Source organism: Saccopteryx bilineata, chromosome 1 (genome assembly GCF_036850765.1).
Source record: "Saccopteryx bilineata isolate mSacBil1 chromosome 1, mSacBil1_pri_phased_curated, whole genome shotgun sequence".
Classification (NCBI taxonomy): Eukaryota; Metazoa; Chordata; class Mammalia; order Chiroptera; family Emballonuridae; genus Saccopteryx; species Saccopteryx bilineata.
The window spans coordinates 106271668-106291572 of NC_089490.1; the positions used below are offsets into that span (position 1 = coordinate 106271668).

The window sequence follows — 19905 nt, forward strand, 5'->3', positions numbered from 1 at the left end:
GAGTATTTTAGAAGGTTGACATTTTTTTCTTTCTTTTTTTTTTAGTGAGACAGACAGACAGACAGACAGAAAGGGAGAAAGATGAGAAGCCTCAACTCACAGTTGCAGTACCTTAGTTGTTCATTGATTGTTTCCTCATATGTGTCTTGACAGGGGGACTCCAGCAGACCCAGTGACCTCTTGTTCAAACCAGCGACCTTTTGGCTCAAGCTAGTGACCATGGGGTCATGTTTACGATCCGATGCTCAGGTCGGCAACCCCACACTCAAGCTGGTGAGCCCATGTTCAAGCCGGTGACTTTAGGGTTTCAAACTTGGGTCCTCACCAGACCTACACTCTATCCACTGTGCCACCTCCTGGTCAGGCAAGGTATCATTTTTTATCTTGTTGAATATTGACTATCTTTGTGATATCTATGGGGATGATTGTATGATTTTTCTTTTTAACTGTTAGATTGATGAATTATATTTATGACTATATTAATATATTAGTGAATATACTAAAATCCACTCTTGCACTCCTGGAATAAGTACCACATTGGGGCTTGTTTTATTCAGTCTAACAATCTTTGCCTTTTAAATCTTACACCAATTGACATCTAATCTAATTAGTGATGTGAGTACTGCTTAAGTCTACCATTGTGCTATTTGTTTTCTAATTTTTCCCTGATCTTTGTTCCTCTTTACCTTTTATCCTGTTTTCCTTTGCATTAATTGAATATATTTTATGGCTCCATTTTATCTCCACTATTGGCTGAGTAGTTATTTATCTTTTTTCTATTTTTTAGGAGTTGCTCTAGTATTTACAATATAAATCTTTAAATGACTACCCTGTACTTTCAAACCCTATTAAAACACTTCATGTGAAATATAAGACCCTTACAACAGGTATTTCCATTTACTGACTCCATCTTCTGCTCTGTTCCTGTCATGCGTTTTACTTGTACATTTGTTATAAACCCCATTATACAACGTAAACAGTCAATTATCTTTTAAAGGTGTTAAGAGTGAGAAAAGCTATATTTTACATATAGCTTCATATTTCATAAAGCTGCTTTTCTGGTTAACAACATCATTTGCTAGGAGGGAAACTAAATTCTGCCTGTGTAATCTATGTTGGTCAGATAAATATCTTAGTTTCCAAGTTATTATAAACCAGAAGAGCTCCATTAATTTTGTACAGTTTGTACTTGTGGGATGCTTCTGATCTCAGTCAATAATTCACACACACATACAAAACTTGAGGACATGTCTAGGTGCTAGAATTCAGGTTTACTGATGCAATCAATTGGTTATTGAAACTATTAACACTTATCCATTTGCTCAACTTCTCTCTGTTCATTCATTAGTTATAGAGAATTAATAATTAGCTATGTGCCCAAATCCAAGTGAGGTACTGGCAATATGAAGAAAAAAGGTGCTGGCAATATGAAGAAAAAAGGTGCAGCCATTCCCCGGAGGCTCTCCAGACATGGTAGGTTTTAACTAGAAAGAGTAAATGTAGCTTTTAAAACACATTAATCAGTGTTTTCCTCTTCAGCATCCATGGTCATTTCTCCCATAATTCTCCCTAAGTTTTCATAATAATATGGTATAATGTTAAAATTATTATGATCACAATAATGCAGTTACCAGTTTCCTTATATACATGTTGGGCAGACAAAATATAATATATTATGCTCACTTTGTTAAAGATGGTGCTGCCCAGCCTGACCTGTGGTGGCGCAGTGGATAAAGCGTCAACCTGGAAACGCTGAGGTTGCCGGTTCAAAACCCTGGGCTTGCCTGGTCAAGGCACATATGGGAGTTGACGCTTCTTGCTCTTCCCCCTTCTCTCTCTCTCCCCTCTCTATAATGAATAAATAAAATCTTAAAAAAAAATAAAAAATTTTAAAAAAAGATAGGTTAAGGAGAAGATGTGCATTAAATAAAATAATTAAGAAAGAAAAAAAAAAAGATGGTGCTGCCCACATGGAAGCCCGTCGTCCAGATGATGGTATTGGTTGCCCTTCTTGCTTGGGATGGGCATGATTATATTAATGTGTGTTGGGGGCGGGCTGTGGGCAGACAGGATCCTTGTAGCCTGGGGTTTGGTTTTGGGACTAAGCCTTTCCCACCCTATTTGATGTATGGTGGTGCACTCTTACGAGAAATCCCATTATGCCTCAGGTAAGTGACTTTGTATCAGAGACTTCCTTGTTTTGTATATTGGATTAAAAGTTTTGATTTCTACACTATAAAGTGGAGCAGACCAGGAGCTTGCTCTCTCTCGGTTCCTGAGATTAGCATCAGAGAGGAGAGCAGAGAAAGGCCACGTGGAGGAGGCCAGGAGAAGCAGCCAAGATGGTGGAGTGTTGAAGGAGAAGCCAGTTTGTGCAGAGAGAAGGAGATGGGAAACAGAGGTGAATAAGGCTGGTGAGGTAGAAACCTCTGATTCTAGGAAACTCGGATAAGTCAGTAGCTTTGGGAGCCCTGAATGGAAAGGGAATTGTTTTCCCACTGTGTGTATTTCTTGCCCTCCAGGTGCAAGCTAGGATTAAAGCTGATGGCCCACCAGTTTCTGGCTCCATTGTTTCATTACTGTCTGTCCGAATCTAATGCAAACCTGTACAGACCAGGTGGCTGTGATGGTGGCCTTGGCTACTGGCTTTACAATACACTTTTAAAAAATATTATGTTTATTGACTTTAGAGAGAGGAGAGAGAGAGAGAGAAATGGAGAGAGGAGCGGGAAATGTCAACTCGTAGTAGTCACTTCTTGTATGTGCCTTGACTGGGCAAGCCCAGGGTTTCGAATCAATTACCTCAGCGTTCTAGGTCAATACTTTATCCACTGTACTACCACAGGTCAGGCTCCTAATATACATTTTAATCATCTTCTCAGAACAGCCTTTGTATGCTCAGTATAACCATGTAAAGTATGATTATTCTGATTTTACAAAGCAGAAAGATGAGGCTCAGAGAGTGATTTTCCCAGTCACAGGTATAAGTGAGTGATCTGAGACTGGATTTAATCCAGGTCTGGCTGACTTTGGACCAACTATTCTGTCAGAAACAAGCAGAAAACTGTTGGACCAAGATTTATGTTTCTGACCTGACCTGTGCTTGCGCAGTGGATAAAGCATCAACCTGGGATGCTGAGGTTGCCAGTTTGAAACCCTGGGCTTGCCCAGTCAAGTCATATCTCTGCTTCTACCCCAACACCTTTCTCTTTCTCTCTCTCTCCTCTTGCTAAAATCAATATATAAGATATAAAAAGAAAATCATGATAGTTTTAAAAAAAAAGATTATTGCTTCTGGTTTGAATCCTGCACCAGAGAGGTCTGAGGATTCTGTGAGTGAAAAGGAAACAATCAACAGTAAAAAGGCAACCTATGGAATGGGAAAAAATGTCTGCTAATCATGAATATATATCTGTAAGGGTTTAACATACAGAATATATAAATTTACTAACTCCTACAGTCCAACACCAAGAAAACAACTTGATAAAAAAAATGGGTAATGAATTTGAATACACATTTCTCCAAAGTAGATATACAAATGACCAATAAACATGAAAAGATGCTCACCATCATTAACCATTAGAAAATGCAAGTCAAAACCATGAGATGTCACTTTACATCCACTAGGATGAGCACTATAAAAAACAAACAAAACCCCCAGAAAATAGCAAGTGTTAGTGAGAGTGTGGAGAAATTAAAACACTTATGTATAGCTGGTATGAATGTAAGATATAGTGCAGACACAATGGAAACCAGTATGGAGGTTCTTAAATAATTAAAAATAGAATTATTATATATTCAGTAATCACACTATGGGAATATATCCAAAAGAACTGAGAACAGAACCTCCAAGATATATTTGCACACCCATGTTATTGCAGCATTATTTACAAAGCCCAGACGTGTAAGCAACCCAATTTTCCATCAAGGAATGGATAGAGAAAGTGTGGGATGTGCATAGAATGAAATATTATTCAGCCTTAAGAGGAAGGGAATACTGTCACATGCTACAACATGGATAGATTTTGAGGACATTATACTAAGTGAAATACATCAGCCATGAAAAGAGAATTACTGTGTGATTCTACTTATATGAAGTATCTGAAGTAGTTAAACTGATAGAAATAGATATTTATTAATTTTCTTATTTTATCTATTCATTTTTTATTTTTTAGAGATAGAGGAGAGACAGAAAGAGAGAGAAGGAGAGAGGAGCAGGAAGCATCAACTCTCATATGTACCTTGACCAGGCAAACCTAGGGTTTCAAACTGGGGACTTCTGCGTTCCAGGTCAAAGCTTTATGCACTCACAGCACCACCACAGGTCTGGCAGAAACAGATATTTAACAGTGGCTGCCAGGGGCGGGATGCAGGTGACAATGAGGACTGCTCAATAGATAGTTTCAGTCTGTGTTCATTGCAGCATTATTTACCCAAGTATTCATCAGTAGGTGAGTGGATAAAAAGGCTGTGGTACATGTACAGAATGAAATACTACTTGGCTGTAAAAAAACAAACAAACCCAAAACAAAAAAATTTTTTTTTAATATTTTATTTATTTATTTATTTATTACAGAGAGAGGAATAGATAAGGACAGACAGGATCGGAGAGAGATGAGAAGCATCAATCATCAGTTTTTCGTTGGGACTCCTTAGTTGTTCATTGATTGCTTTCTCATACATGCCTTGACCTGTGGGCCTTCAGCAGACTGAGTAACCCCTTGCTTGAGCCAGCGACCTTGGGTCCAAGCTGGTGAGCTTTTTTTTTTTTGCTCAAGCTGGCGACCTCGGGGTCTCGAACCTGGGTCCTTCCGCATCCCAGTCCGTAGCTCTATCCACTGCGCCACCAATTGGTCAGGCCAAAACGGAAATCTTAGCTTTTGTTAGAGCATTCACTTAGCTTATTATGCTAAGTGAAATAAGCCAGTCAGAGAAATACAGAGACCATATGATCTCAGTTAAATGTGAAATCTGATGAACAAAATAAACTGATGAACAAAGTAGAAATAGAGGCATGGCTACATGGAACAGACTGTCAGCTGTTGGGGTGGGGGCTGGGAGGCTGAATGAAAGAAGGTGAAGGGATTAAGCATATAAACATAAAACACACAGACAAGACAACAACGTGGTGATAGCAAAGGGGGGAAATGGGGACAGAAATTCTGGACTTTTTTTGGAGCAATGGAAGCAGATGCATTGTTAGATGTTTTGTTGAATGGTACACTTGACACCCATATGATTTTGTAAATCAATGTCACTCCAATGAATTCAATCAAAAAAGTCCTAGAGATCTCTTACATAGCACTGGGAATATAGCTAACACTCTGAACTGCACACTTAAAAATGATTAAGATGTGGCCCTGGCCGGTTGGCTCAGTGGTAGAGTGTCAGCCTGGCATGCAGGAGTCCTGGGTTCGATTCCCAGCCAGGGCACACAGGAGAAGCACCCATCTGCTTCTCCACCCCTCCTCCTCTCCTTCCTCCCTGTCTCTCTCTTCCCCTCCTGCAGCCAAGGCTCCACTAGAGCAAAGTTGGCCCAGGCCCTGAGGATGGCCATGTGGTTCTTAACCTTTCTAATGCCTAGACCCCGCAATAATACAGTTCCTCATGTTGTGGACCCCAAACCAAATATATATAGCCTGATAGAGAGTCAGAGGGATAGACAGGGACAGACAGACAGGAATGGAGACAGATGAGAAGCATCAATCATTAGTTTTTCCTTGCGCATTGCAACTTCTTAGTTGTTCATTGATTGCTTTATCATATGTGCCTTGACCGTGGGCCTTCAGCAGACTGAGTAACCCCTTGCTGGAGCCAGCGACCCTGGGTCCAAGCTGGTGAGCTTTTTGCTCAAGCCAGATGAGCCCGTGCTCAAGCCGGCGACCTCGGGGTCTCGAACCTGGATCCTTCCACATCCCAGTCCAATGCTCTATCCACTGCGCCACTGCTTGGTCAGGCATCAAAAAATAATTTTGGTGGCTACTTCATAACTGTAATTTTGCTACAGTTATGATTCGGAATGTAAATACCTGATATGCATTATGTATTTTCCGATGGCTTTAGGCAACCCTGCCAGTAGCGACCCACAGGTTGAGAACCGATGGCTGCCTCAGGCGCTAGAATGGCTCTGGTTGCAACAGAGCGATGCCCCCTGGTGGGCATGCCGGGTGGATCCCTATCGGGCACATGCGGGAGTCTGTCTGACTGCCTCCCCGTTTCCAACTTCAGAAAAATACAAAAAAAAAAAAAAAATCCAAAATACCGATCAAGATGTTACAATTTACGGGTTGTTTTTAACCAAAATTTTTAAAATCATTTTAAGAACAAAGAGAGGACAGCCCCGAATTTGTATAGCTTAAAAAAAAAAAAAGTTAAAGAGCCTGGCCATCAGTTATCCAACCATAGGGCCTCAAGAGTTGCAACCTCCCTTTTCCCACACTAGGAAAGGCCTCTAGCTTCAGCCAGGTGTCGCTCTCACCGCTGGACCCTCGCTCCGCCCCTCTCCCAGCCCACCTCCTAGATTTCTCCAATCGCGGCCCTGGCTCCGCCTCTGCCGAACCTCTTTCCTGCATCCGGGCCTGGGCCGGCTGGTTTTGAAGCAGCATGGAGGTCCCCAGCGAACCTTGGTGCCGCCGGAGCTCTTCCTCGTCCCCCAAGGATAGCTCCGGGGTCTCGGTGTCCAAGGAGCTGCTGACCGCAGGGAGCGGCGGCCACAGAGGTGACGGGCGGGTGGCAGCGACGTGGGGCGCGCACGTGCGGCGGGGGGCTTGCTTCCGGAGCGGCCGGAGCAGCCGGGGAGGAAGGAGCCAGCACCCTAGCCAGGCCTGGTATCCCACAGGGGAGCCCCCCGGGGTGACCTGCATGCCTGCCGCCGCGGGGACAGTGGGTGGAGGGCGTGCGTCGGTAGCGAGAGCCCATCTGCCGAGCGCCACAGCAAGGCTCCTTCCTTGGAGGTCGGACCTTAGGGTTGGCTGGCTGCGTCCTAGCGATTGGCTGGTCCTGGGAGCTGATAACTGATAAGGATCGTTCCTCCACTCCTCCATCCTCAAAGAACCAACACTTTGTGACGCCCTCTTGTAGAGGGAGACATAGGTCCATGGAATCCACACAGGGTTTCAGACACCGTAATAGAGAATTTAAAGCATAGGTTCGAGTCCCAGCTCCACGAGTAATTAGCTGTGGGCCTTTCTAGGAGAGTTGTTTGCATTCTCAGCGCCCGTTTTCACATTTGAAATATGGAGGTAGTAGTACTTACAGAATTTTTGTGAAAGGAGAATGTGCATATATTCTCAGTAAATGTTAGCTTTATGAAATAGTTTCGTGAGGACCCAGAGTGTCAGGAGTTATAACAGCCAAAGCTTTGTAATAATTATATAATAAGGAATAATAATAATAATAATAAATAACAATGAAAGTTTATGTAGTGTTTACTGTGTCCCAGGGATTAACCAAATTAATGCTCACAACCCTGTGCAGAAGGTTCTGTTCTCTCCATTTTATTTTATTTTTTATTTTTTTTAATTTATTCATTTTAGAGAGGAGAGGGAGAGAGAGAGAGAGGAGAGACAGAGAGAGAGAAGGGGGGAGGAGCTGGAAGCATCAACTCCCATATGTGCCCTGACCAGGTAAGCCCAGGGTTTCAAACCGGCGACCTCAGCATTTCCAGGTCGTCGCTTTATCCACTGCGCCACCACAGGTCAGGCCTGTTCTCTCCATTTTATAAAGGAGGAAACAGTCATGGTATATCATAGCAGGTAAGTAACTTGCCAGAGATAGTGTGGATGGAAATGAACAAAACTAGGATTTGAATCCAATCAGTTTGCCTGCAGAGTCCAAGCTCTTTTTTTTTTTTTTCTTGAGACAGAGAGAGGGATAGACAGGGACAGAGAGAGATGAGAAGCATCAATCATCAGTTTTTTGTTGCAAGACTTTAGTTGTTCTTTGATTGCTTTCTCATATGTGCCTTGACCGTGGGCTTTCAGCACCGAGTAACCCCTTGTTCGAGCCAGCAACCTTGGGTCCAAGCTGGTGAGCTTTTTGCTCAAACCAAATGAGTCCGCGCTCAAGTTAGCGACCTCGGGGTCTCGAACCTGGGTCCTCTGCATCCCAGTCCAACGCTCTATCCACTGCGTCACCCCCTGGTCAGGCCAAGCTCTTTGTACTAATCCAATCGCTAGGCCTAAATTAGTAAGCAGCCAATGTTTGTGGAGCTCTGTTTTGTGAGCAAACAGGAGATTTTGTGGGTATTGGACCCTGGGTGCAAAGCCCTGAGTTTTTTTGAAAGATAAGTCCTGTTCTCTGAGTTCGGATGGGTGGAAATGTTGGGTTGATTCAAGGAGTAGTGAATGATGAGACTAAATATATAGCATGGGGGGACAAAATTTTTCCAAAGGGCTGTTTTCACTAGGTTGGGAATTGTTTTTTTGGCTTTTTTTGCTTGCTTGTTTTTTGTGATAGAGGCAGAGAGAGGGACAGATAGGAAGGGAGAGAGATGAGAAACGTCAATTCTTCCTTGCGGCACCTAAGTTGTTCATTGATTGCTTTCTCATATGTTCCTTGACTGGGGGCTACAGCAGGGTGAGTGAACTCTTGCTCAAACCATCAACCATGGGTGGTCATGTATATGATCCCACACTCAAGCCAGTGACCCCGAGCTCAAGCTAGTGAGCCCACGCTCAAACCAGCGACCTTGGGGTTTCCAACCTGGGTCCTCTGCGTCCTAGTCCAATGCTGTATCCACTGCGCCACAGCCTGGTCAGGCTAGGTTGGGCGTTGTTAATGAAGGGGAGCTAACCACACAGGCATGTTCTACAAATGAAACGAATGCTCAAAGAGGTTAGGTAATTTGCCCAATATAACACAGCTAGTAACCATGTCTGGCTTCACCTAACCACTGTTTACTCTGTACAACTTCCTCCATTCTGTCAGTGCAGACCCATTTTTGTCATAGATGGATTTCTGATCCAGAAAGGTGCCGTTTAGTGTGACAGAGATGTATGAGACAGACTTAAGAAAGGGGAGGTACATAAAAACTAAAATGTTGTAATGGAACTTGGGGTGCTTCTCTTTTTGTTATTTTATTATTTATTTATTTATTTTACAGAGACAGAGAGTTAGATGGAGGGATAGATAAGGAGAGACAGGAATGGAGAGAGATGAGAAGCATCAATCATCAGCTTTTCGTTGCGACATCTTAGTTGTTCATTGATTGCTTTCTCATATGTGCCTTGACCGTGGGCCTTCAGCAGACCGAGAAACCCTTTGCTTAAGTCAGCGACCTTGGGTCCAAGCTGGTGAGCTTTTGCTCAAACCAGATGAGCCTGCGCTCAAGCTGGCGACCTCGGGGTCTCGAACCTGGGTCCTCCGCATCCCAGTTCGATGTTCTATCCACTGTGTCACCACCTGGTCAGGCAGAGGTGCTTCTCTTTTTAAAAGCATCTTGGGAAATGTGTAATGGTCAAGACTTAAGAGTGGTCACAGAAGGTTTGCTGATGGCCCCTATTTCTTTAAGCTATAGTAAATTGTGTGTGTTTTCAGGTATATGGGACAGATTGCTCATCAACTCCAAGCTTAATTCCAGAAAGAATTCCACTCTTCAAACAGTTCGGGTAGAGAGGAGTCCCTGTAAGTACCCTTCCCTCGCTCTCTTCGTCTCTCTCAAGAACCCTCTCGGATGTTAACTTCTGCCTGATTAAGTAGTTATTTGATGGGATCGCCTCTGTCTTCATGGTCAAATATTAAAACACCATTACCACCATTTTCTTTTCTTTCCTTTCCTACTCTGAACTTTTTAGCCACCTGTTGTGGAGCTCTGTCAGTGATTTCATGTTCTGAGAGCTAGTTATGTGCTAGGTCTCCTTCGAAAGAAAAAGGAATTAGTGTCCCTTATTTGTTGACTCCCCTTGCAATTATCCCCCCTATTTTATAGAAGAGTAAACTGAGATTTCGAGTGGTTAAATTAAATATACTAGTTTGGACTCCTGTGGTTGTAAATGACAAAAACCCAATTCAGATTGCTTTAAGAACAAAAAAAGAAAAAAAAGGAGGGGGGAAGGAAGGAAAGAAAGAAAAGAAATTACGTTGGCTCATTTTATTGGGGAAAAACCCCAGTGACTTCAGATACATCTGCCTCCAAGCGCTGGGTCCTCAGGGCTCTGCGTCTCTTAGCTCTCCCCTCCCCGGTGTGGGCTTATTCTAGAGCAGGGCCTTCCCCCACCTCTGGCAAGCTGGCCAACTTATCAGCAGCTCCAGGCTTAGATTCAGCAGCACACTCAGTCTGTCACTCAGAAAGATGGCCTTTCTCTACAGTTCAAACCATGTCTCAGGGTGACCTCGTATTGGTCTGGCTAGATCACGGTGTCACTGTGTATGCCATGCTTCAACTCATGCCAGCCAAGGTTGTGGAGCATGTAGTCACACCTGGGATGAGGGACAGTGACTAGGAGTGACAGAGCTTGAAAGGAAAGTCAGGGTTATGTTATTAGAAGAAAGGGGACTGGATGTTAGACAGGTAAAAACAATCACTATTTAATTAACATGCCCAGTGTAATTCATATCGTCAGAGGTAGAACTGGGATTCTGGTAATAACTGTCAGTCTGTCTCCACAGCCTGGTGCACTTAACTGTTAAGTCATTCGGCCTCCTTTTTCAGTTACTGTTGGTTGAATGTCAGACTTCTAGGAGGTCACAGGGCTGGGGATTTATGAAAAACATAACACGTTGAGAAATAATTGCTGGTGTGGTCCTACTGCTTTTAGAATTCAGAAGATGAAGATTTTTAAAATAAAAGGAATTTGAAAAATTTTAAATTACAATTTATTATTATTATTAAATTCAGAAGTGTTTTACAGGAAATTATGGATTTTAAAATTTGAACTTTGGGCAGATACTAACATAAGTATTGGTAAACTATATTACCTCTCCTAGTGTTGGACCAAGTGCAGACCTTTCTGCCACAGATGGCTCAGGCAAATGAAAAGCTAAGCAAAGAAATGGAAGCTGCACCACCTGGTCGTTTTAATATTGAAAATATTGATGAGACTCTTGGAAAAGTTATACAAATGGTAACTATGCTTTGTTTTCATTTCATACAGTAAAATTACCAGTATGTCTTATCACCGAAAAAGAGAGAGAAGTGAGAAGTGTTAACTCGTAGTTGTGCCACTTTAGTTGTTTATTTTTTATTTTTGTATTTTTCTGAAGTGAGAAGCGGTGAGGCAGAGAGACAGACTCCTGCATACACCCGAAAAGGATCCATCTGGAAAGCCCACCAGGGGGCAATGCTCTGCCCATCTGGGGTGTTGTTCTGTTGCAATTGGAGCCATTCTAGTGCCTGAGGCAGAGGCCATGGAGCCATCCTCAATGCCTGGGCCAACTTTACTCCAGGGGAGCCTTGGCTACAGGAGGGGAAGAGAGAGATAGAAAGGAAGGAGAGGGGGAAGGGTGGAGAAGGAGATGGGCGCTTTTCCTGTGGGCCGTGGCCAGGAATCGAACCCAGGACTTCCACACACCAGGCTGATGCTCTACCACTGAGCCAGCTGGCCAGGGCCACTTTAGTTGTTTATTGATTGCTTCTTATTTGTGCCTTGATGAAGGGGCTCCAGCTGAGTCAGTGACCCCTTGCTCAAGCCAGCCACCTTTGGGCTTGAACCAGAGACCATGGGGTCATGCTGCTCTCAAGCTGGTGAGCTTGTACTCAAGCCAGATGAGCCTGCGCTCAAGCCAGCAACCTCGGGTTTCGAACCTGGGTCTTCAGCAACCTAGGTTGATGCTCTAGTCCCTGCACCACTACCGTTCAGGCTAGGCTCATGTCTTATGTCTATTCTGGAATTCTCTCTTTTGTTTATTGATTTTAGAGAGAAAGGAAGGGAGAAAGAGACAGAAACATCGATCTGTTCCTGTATGTGCTCTGACCAGGGATCAAACCAACAACCTCTGGGCTTTGGGATGATGCTCTAACCAACTGAGCTCTTCAGCCAGGGCTGGAATTCTCTTTATAACAGTTGTGTCTGGGCAGAGCTGACACCATTGTTAATAATAATATCTAATTCATCAGCAAATCTGGTCAGCTCTACCTCCAGAATATTCCCCAAATCCAACCACTTTACGTGAGCTCCCCCTCTGCCACCCCTGCTAATAATTAAGGTCTCCCCTTTGGACGATTGCAACAATTTCCTAACAGGTCTGTGTTCACTCTTTTTTTCCTAGAGTCTCTTCACTCTGTGTGTGGCCCACAGTTTGGGAGCCAGCAGACTTCCCATCCCATTTCTTTTTTTCTTTTTTCTTTTTTTTTTAAACAGAGACAGTCGGAGAGAGGGATAGACAGGGACAGACAGGAACGAAGAGAGATGAGAAGCATCAATCATTAGTTTTTCATTGTGCGTTGCAACACCTTAGTTGTTCATTGATTGTATTCATGACATTATCAAATTGGGTTATAGGGGCCTTTTAGACTTTCGGTAACTGTAAATCATTATGGTGGATTCTGGCAACTAAAAGGATAAAAGTGTCCTCTTAGTTGAAAACATGTCCTCTGAGCTTCAATATTGTGCTAAATGTTGCTTGTTCCCAATGTGTTATGGCAACTCTTTAGGGAACTACCCTGAACTAAATTTCCCATGTGGTGTTTTTTGCAGGATGTGGTGTTGTTTGAGATGAATCGGTCTGATTCAAAAGAAGAGGACAGTTCAGAAGAGAATTCACAGCATAGTTCAGAGGATGACAGTTCCGAATCCGAGGATGAAGATGAGAGCACCTCTTCTGAAGTCACCATAGACAACATTAAGCTTCCTCATTCAGAAGATGGAAAAGGAAAGATAGAAGTGTTGGACAGTCCAGCGAGGAAAAAAAAGAAATAGTGAAAAAAGTGATCTAAGAAACAGGTGATCTATGCCTGCTAATTCTATGAAAAAGAATGTGGCTCGCTGGTTATTTTGCATTTCAGGTGTATGGGGCTTTGATGTCATATTGGATATGTTTTGTTTCCTGGAGAAACAGAAGCTTGACTTTTACAGAGTTGGAGTGGATAGCATTTGGGGATCTTCTAAGAGCAGACTGTCTTTGATCTCACGCTAGAAAGATTTAGTTTAGAAAGTTTAACTTTATTTTTGGTGATGATTGAATTTGTTGGCATTTTTGTTCTTCAGCATAGAGTTCAGACATATCAAACTTATTTTAAAGTAAAAATAAAAATCGCCTGTTAATTTTTGTTTTAAATTATCATCTCAGATTTTAAAAAAGACGAGGTGGGATTTTTTTTGTTATTATAACATCAAATTTATTTGTTAACATCAAAGAGATTTTAGTGAGGGAGAAATTTTTTTATTTTTTATTTTTTATTTATTTATTTTTTTGTATTTTTCTGAAGCTGGAAACGGGGAGGCAGTCAGACAGACTCCTGCATGTGCTCGACTGGGATCCACCCAGCATGCCCACCAGGGGGCTATGCTCTGCCCATCTGGGGCGTTGCTCTGTCACGCCCAGAGCCACTCTAGTACCCAGGGCAGAGGCCAAGGAGCCACCCCCAGTGCCCGGGCCATCCTTCGCTCCAGTGGAGCCTCGGCTGCGGGAGGGGAAGAGAGAGACAGAGAGGAAGAAGAGGGGGAGGGGTGGAGAAGCAGATGGGCACCTCTCCTGTGTGCCCTGGCCGGGACTCGAACCCGGGACTTCCGCACGCCAGGCTGACGCTCCACCACTGAGCCAACCAGCCAGGGGAGAAATTTTTAAGAGAAATCTTTTTTTTTATTTTTTATTTTTTTACAGAGACAGAGAGTGAGTCAGAGAGAGGGATAGACAGGGACAGGCAGACAGGAACGGAGAGAGATGAGAAGCATCAATCATCAGATTTTCATTGCGACACCTTAGTTGCTCATTGATTGCCCTCGCATATGTACCTTGACCGTGGGGCTACAGCAGACCGAGTAACCCCTTGCTCAAGCCAGCGACCTTGGGTCCAAGCTGGTGAGCTTTTTGCTCAAGCCAGATGAGCCCACGTTCAAGCTGGCCACCTCAGGGTCTCGAACCTGGGTCCTTCTGCATCCCAGTCTGGCGCTCTGTCCACTGCACCACTGCCTGGTCAGGCTCATCGATTGCTTTCTCATATGTGCCTTGACCGCGGGCCTTCAGCAGACCGAGTAACCCCTTGCTGGAGCCAGCAACCTTGGTTCAAGCTGGTGGGCTTTTGCTCAAATCAGACAAGCCCGCGCTCAAGCTGGCGACCTCGGGGTCTCGAACCTGAGTCCTCTACATCCCAGTCTGATGCTCTATCCACTGCGCCGCTGCCTGGTCATGCGAGAAATCTTTTATAATAAAGAGAATTACTTAGATTTACCTGCCCTCACGCATATCTCCTTCAATTTAAAAGGAGATATTCCTTGCCAGTTTGAGCTGGAAAACTGATTCTCCGTGGGTTAATCACTGTTGGTAACTCTGCAGCCATTCAGTGGGTACAGAATTTACTAGTTGGAAAAATTCATTTTCTTTTTTATAAAGCAATTTGTTTTTCTTATTCTACTGGAACTATTCTAACAGTTGCCCACAGTTTGAAATCTATCATGTGTAGACAATGGAGAAGCCACAGGAAAAATAAGGCACAGAACAAAAAAGGTAACAGTGGTTTTCCCATTCAAAGGCAAAAGCAGTCCTCACTGGAGTCGACCTTCAGCCTCATTCTTGGCCTCATTAAACTGTTCCAGATCTCATCCACTCTGGAGCTGGCGTTGCTCAGGATGTAGACCTGAGATTTTAAAGGACTATCTCCAAGTAGGTTGCTGATACAATTTTGCCCCCTAATGTTCTAGGGTTCTCTTTTAACTGTTTTCCTATTCCTCACATTAGCCTTGTAAATACTCTAAAGATAATTGTCACAGTTCTTTCTGGTATTTCCAATTGGAAATTGGAACCAGATCTTCCAAGCTATAACTGACTAGATGTAGGAAGAAATGAACAGATCTGGAAACAAGACTTGTGAGCTGGAAAGGGTACTGTGCTGTACTTTGTAGCACCAAACACAAGTGTGATGAATTACTGGTGTAAATATTTAAAGGTTGTCTTCTACCAACTAATTTATTGGGTTGGGGAATAAGTTCATAGTGTTTTTACTGAAGACTTTTATTTAAACAAAAAACAATATGTCAATAAGTTAATCAATTATATATTCACCGTTGCTGTTTACAACCTCTTCCCACCTCTCGACCAATTTGTTGATGCTGTTCTGCCAAAAATCGCCTGGTCTGGTGTCAAAGAAGTTGTTGAGCCAGTTTTTAAGGACCTCTTTGTTATCGAAGGTAATGCCCTTCATATGGTTTGACAGGGAGCAGAAAAGATGGTAATCGGTCGGTGCAAGGTCCGGAGAATACGTGCAGATGCTGAAGGACCTCCCATTTGAGCTCTTGGAGTGCGGCTTTGACGACTTGTGCAAATGGGGCCTGGCGTTGTCGTGATGGAGTATGGTTTGACCATGTGGATCAGGTCTTTTCAGTCGAATAAATAGCCTCATTCACGCGGTGTAGCTGGGCAATGTAGAGCTCCTTGTTGACCGTGGTATTCTTTTCAAGCATTTTCCAGTGCACCATGCCCTCCCAGTCTCACCAAACACATATCATGATCTTTGGATGAAAGTCTGGCTTGACTCTCGGCTTTGGCGTATCTCCTGGAGCCACCCACTCCTTTCTTTGCTTCATATTGATGTATAGACACCATTTCTCATCTCCCGTGACGATTCGGTACAAAAAGCGCTGTTTATGACCACGTGTTGCTCGATGGCGGGCGAGATGCTGAGAAGCAATTTGAAGGCGACTTTCTTTGTTTTTTTCGTTGAGCTCGTGAGGCACCCAGGCTCCCAATTTTTCGGTAAATCCCATTGAATGAAGGTGATTGAGAATCGTTTTATGATCGCAGTTCATTTTTTCCGCCAATTCACGACTGGTTTGGCGACCGTTCTCCTTCAAAAGTGATTTGAGATGTTCTTCATCGAATTCAGAAGGCCTTCTGCTGCGGGACGTGTCATCAACGTCAAAGTCGCCATTTTTGAACTTTGCAAACCATTTCCGTGCTGTAGACTCGCCTATGACACCTTCTCCATACACGTCGCAAATGTCCCGGGCTGCTTCGGTAGCTTTTTGACCTCGATGAAAAGCAAAGAAGAGCAGGTGTCGAAAATGTTGATTTTTGCCTCCTGGGTATTCCATTTCTAAGCCTCAAAACTAATAAAAAATTAAATAACTCAAAAATACAATGTTTTGTAGAGCAGAAAGAGTTTTATCGAATGAATACTTACCCTTTGCCAAACAGCAAACAAATCGTTGTAAAATAAAATATAAAAACGCTACGAACTTATTCCCCAACCCAATGTTATGTTACATGTGGGAAGAGTTGCATTTGTCTGGTTCACTACTTAGCATAGTGCATAGTACACAGTAGGCACTGAATACGTAAATTAACAGGTGTATGAGGATGTTGTAAGCCATGTAGCCTGTTACAGGCAAGGGGATATCAAGGTTTAACTTTACAGGAACTACATAGCCAAGTAGAAAGAGACTGAATGATCAGTGAAAGAGACTAGTCGCTCAGAAATACATACTAGTATGTAGAATTTAAATATTTTTCTCCTGCCATGGCTATCTCATATAATAGAACTAGGCTTCCTATACAGTTAAGAAAGTCAACTACATTCAGGTCCTCTAAACATTTCTATGACACAGGAGAAAAAAAACCCCATTAAATGATAAGGATGTCCTTTTAAGCAAGTGTAAAATGGAATGTTTACTGAATGTACAATGTCAGGACTGTCTATTTTTAAGCAAGGTTAGATTCTAGCCTCATATCATGTACTAAATTATATATGGATTAAAGATTTAAATATAAAGAAAATTATAAGTCTTCCATACTAAAATGGTGAATACTTAATAATGTAGTTAGGCAAAACTTTTTTAAAAAGTAGAATGTTAGGACTCATCTATAGTGCAGTGGATAAAGTGTCGACCTGGAACACTGAGGTCACTGGTTTGAATCCCTGGGCTTGTCTGGTCAAAGCACATATGCTTCCTGCTCGCCCCTCTTTTCTCTCTCTCTTCCCCCTCTCTAAAATGAATAAATAAAATCTTAAAAAAAATACCCATTTAAAAAAAACAAAATAACTTGAGTTCAACAACTTTATGTAACATTTTTTTCAAGTTTCTCTCTTTCCCTCTCCTCTCCTTTAAAAAAAAAAAAGTAAAATGTTAAAACCTAAAATCACAAAGGAAAGAGCAGAAAATTCATCCACGTAAATATTAAAAATAGGCCCTGGCTGGTTTGCTCAGTGGATCATCAGCCCAGCATATGGACATCCTGGGTTCGATTCCTGGGCAGGGCACACATGAGAAGCAACCATCTGCTTCCCCTCCTCCTTCTCCCCCTTCTCTCTCTTACCCTTCCAGTCAGTGGCTTGACTGGTCCGAGCATCGGCCCCAGACGGAGGTTGCTGGGTGGACCCCAGTCAGGGTGCATGCAGGAGTCTGTCTCACTATCTTCCTCCTCTCACTTAAAAAAATAAAATTAAATAAAAAACTAGTGAGTGGCAAGGAAATTTAAAGGGCAAAGTACCAGTTGGGAAAAATATTTGCAATATGAGACTGAGTGCCATTAATAGATACATACAAGGCTCTTACAAATTGGTAAAAAAAAAAAAAAGATGTGTATCTCCCTCTCTCCCTCTCTCTCTCAATAGTGAAAAGACCATAGGATGTGAACAAGTAACAACAAAAAAAATATTTGACCCCATTTATCAAAGAAATGCAAATGAAACCAAGATTGTATTTTTAACCTATCAAATCGACAGGTAAAACAGTACTTAACTGAGCCCATGCCATGTGTCAGTCACTATGGAAAGTGTTTTACATTTAAGAGTTACCACAGCCCTGGCCGGTTGGCTCAGAGGTAGAGCGACGGCCTGGTGTGTAGAAGTCCTGGGTTGGATTTCCAGCCAGGGCACACAGAAGCACCCATCTGCTTCTCCACCCTTACCCCTCTCCTTTCTCTCTCTCTCTTCCCCTCCTGCAGCCAAGGCTCCATGGGAGCAAAGTTGGCCCAGGCACTGAGGACGGCTCCATGGCCTCCTCCTCAGGTGCTAGAATGGCTCTGGTTGCAGCGGAGCAACGCCCTACATGGGCCGAGCATCACCCCCTGGTGGGCATGCCTGGTGGATCCCTATCGGGTACATGCGGGAATCTGTCATCCCCCACTTCTCACTTCAGAAAAATCCAAAAAAAAAAAAAGGAAAAAGTTACCACCATTCGTATGTATGTAAAAATTTATCGGATTGCACATATAACATTTGTGCACTTCATGTGTATACATTAATTAGAAAGCTGTCTTGTTTGTAAGCAGTTCTTTCTTACAGCCTATTGGAAAGTAAGTCACTATTGTCCTTGGGTTGGTCTGATCCTGTGCTTTGTCTGCCTGATGTGTAGGTGTGAGGTGATGGTAGCCGTTGGGAGGATGGTTCTCTTCCTGCCAAAGGAATCAAATGTTCTCTTCACATTTGTGGGCTATGACATCGTCTATGGCTCTGTGACAGTTAAATATCGGAAAATTAGGTGTAATGGTCTTTGACTAAAAATTTCATTCAAAATCAATCTGCCCTCGATTCTCATGTGCTATAACTGTGTATTAAATATGGTACCTATACCAAAACAAATGCCTTGCAAAGCAGTTTGTAGTTTGTATTCTTGTGCCTGTATCCACTTCTGTGCTAGGAAATATGAGGAAGAAGGTTGAGTCTTAATCTTCATTTGTATTCCCCTCAGTGCCTAGTAATGTAATGCCTTTCACTCAGTTGGAATGTACATTAAATGTGCATTAAACTGTTTTTTTCTCTTTTTGTCAATAAACAAGTTCATCCTAAACACATAGTGGTTCACAATCTTAAAAAGATAAGGATAAATATGATTGGTAGACTTTTCCCAAAAGGTTAATGTCAGAATATTTGTGGTTGACTCCCCACCATCCGTTCATGGAAATCCTTGGCAGTGATTGATTTGGGAATGGACATGGGACACTAACCTTCCCAATAAGATGAGCAAAGGCCTGTAAGTAGACATTGTGAAGGGCAAGTATGTTTCATTCCTAAACAGAAGGCACATGAAGAGATGGTCCCTCTCTTTTTTTTTTTTTTTTTTTTTTTTTTTAGCTTTCTTCGTTCTTTATCCCTTTTTTCAAGCAGTTATTTATTTGGTTTTTTTACAGAGACAGAGAGAGAGTCAGAGAGAGGGATAGATAGGGACAGACAGACAGGAATGGAGAGAGATGAGAAGCATCAATCATCAGTTTTTTGTTGTGACACCTTAGTTGTTCATTGATTGCTTTCTCATATGTGCCTTGACCGCGGGCCTTCAGCAGACCAAGTAACCCCTTGCTTGAGCCAGCGACCTTGGGTCCAAGCTGGTGAGCTTTGCTCAAACCAGATGAGCCCACGCTCAAGCTGGTGACCTCGGGGTCTCGAACCTGGGTCCTCCGCATCCCAGTCCGATGCTCTATCCACTGCACCACTGCCTGGTCAGGCAGGACTAGATATCTTATTATTGCATATGATTCCTGGGACTCTCATCTTGTAGCCATAAATGGAACCATCTCTTGGGTACAGGTAGCACACTAAGGATAGTGGAGAGAAGTAAGAACATTATTTTTTTTTCTCTTTTTTTTTTTACAGGGACAGAGAGAGGGATAAATAGGGACAGATAGACAGGAACGAAGAGAGATGAGAAGCATCAATCATCAGTTTTTTGTTGTGACACCTTAGTTGTTCATTGATTGCTTTCTCATATGTGCCTTGACTGCGGGCCTTCAGCAGACCGAGTAACCCCTTGCTCGAGCCAGTGACTTTGGGTCCAAGCTGGTGAGCTTCTTTTTTATTTTGCTCAAGCCAGA

The 19905-nt window shown here is 42.9% G+C and overlaps 1 protein-coding gene across 1 annotated transcript; it reads left to right on the forward strand.

Annotated features, from left to right (window-relative positions):
• Positions 1-6579: 6579 nt before the first annotated feature.
• On the forward strand, positions 6580-19126 carry NOPCHAP1 (NOP protein chaperone 1). Its single transcript, XM_066263394.1, has 4 exons — positions 6580-6718; positions 9538-9624; positions 10927-11063; positions 12636-19126. Exons 1-4 carry the CDS (start codon positions 6604-6606, stop codon positions 12855-12857), a joined length of 561 nt encoding a protein of 186 aa, XP_066119491.1. The 5' UTR covers positions 6580-6603; the 3' UTR covers positions 12858-19126.
• Positions 19127-19905: the final 779 nt, after the last annotated feature.

Excerpts from the sequence above, each read along its gene's own strand:
- NOPCHAP1 (XM_066263394.1), top strand. The coding sequence starts at position 6,604 with ATGGAGGTCCCCAGCGAACCTTGGTGCCGCCGGAGCTCTTCCTCGTCC. Across the intron at positions 9,625-10,926 it reads TCGGGTAGAGAGGAGTCCCT|TGTTGGACCAAGTGCAGACC; the intron begins GTAAGTACCCTT and ends TACCTCTCCTAG. Across the intron at positions 11,064-12,635 it reads TTGGAAAAGTTATACAAATG|GATGTGGTGTTGTTTGAGAT; the intron begins GTAACTATGCTT and ends TGTTTTTTGCAG.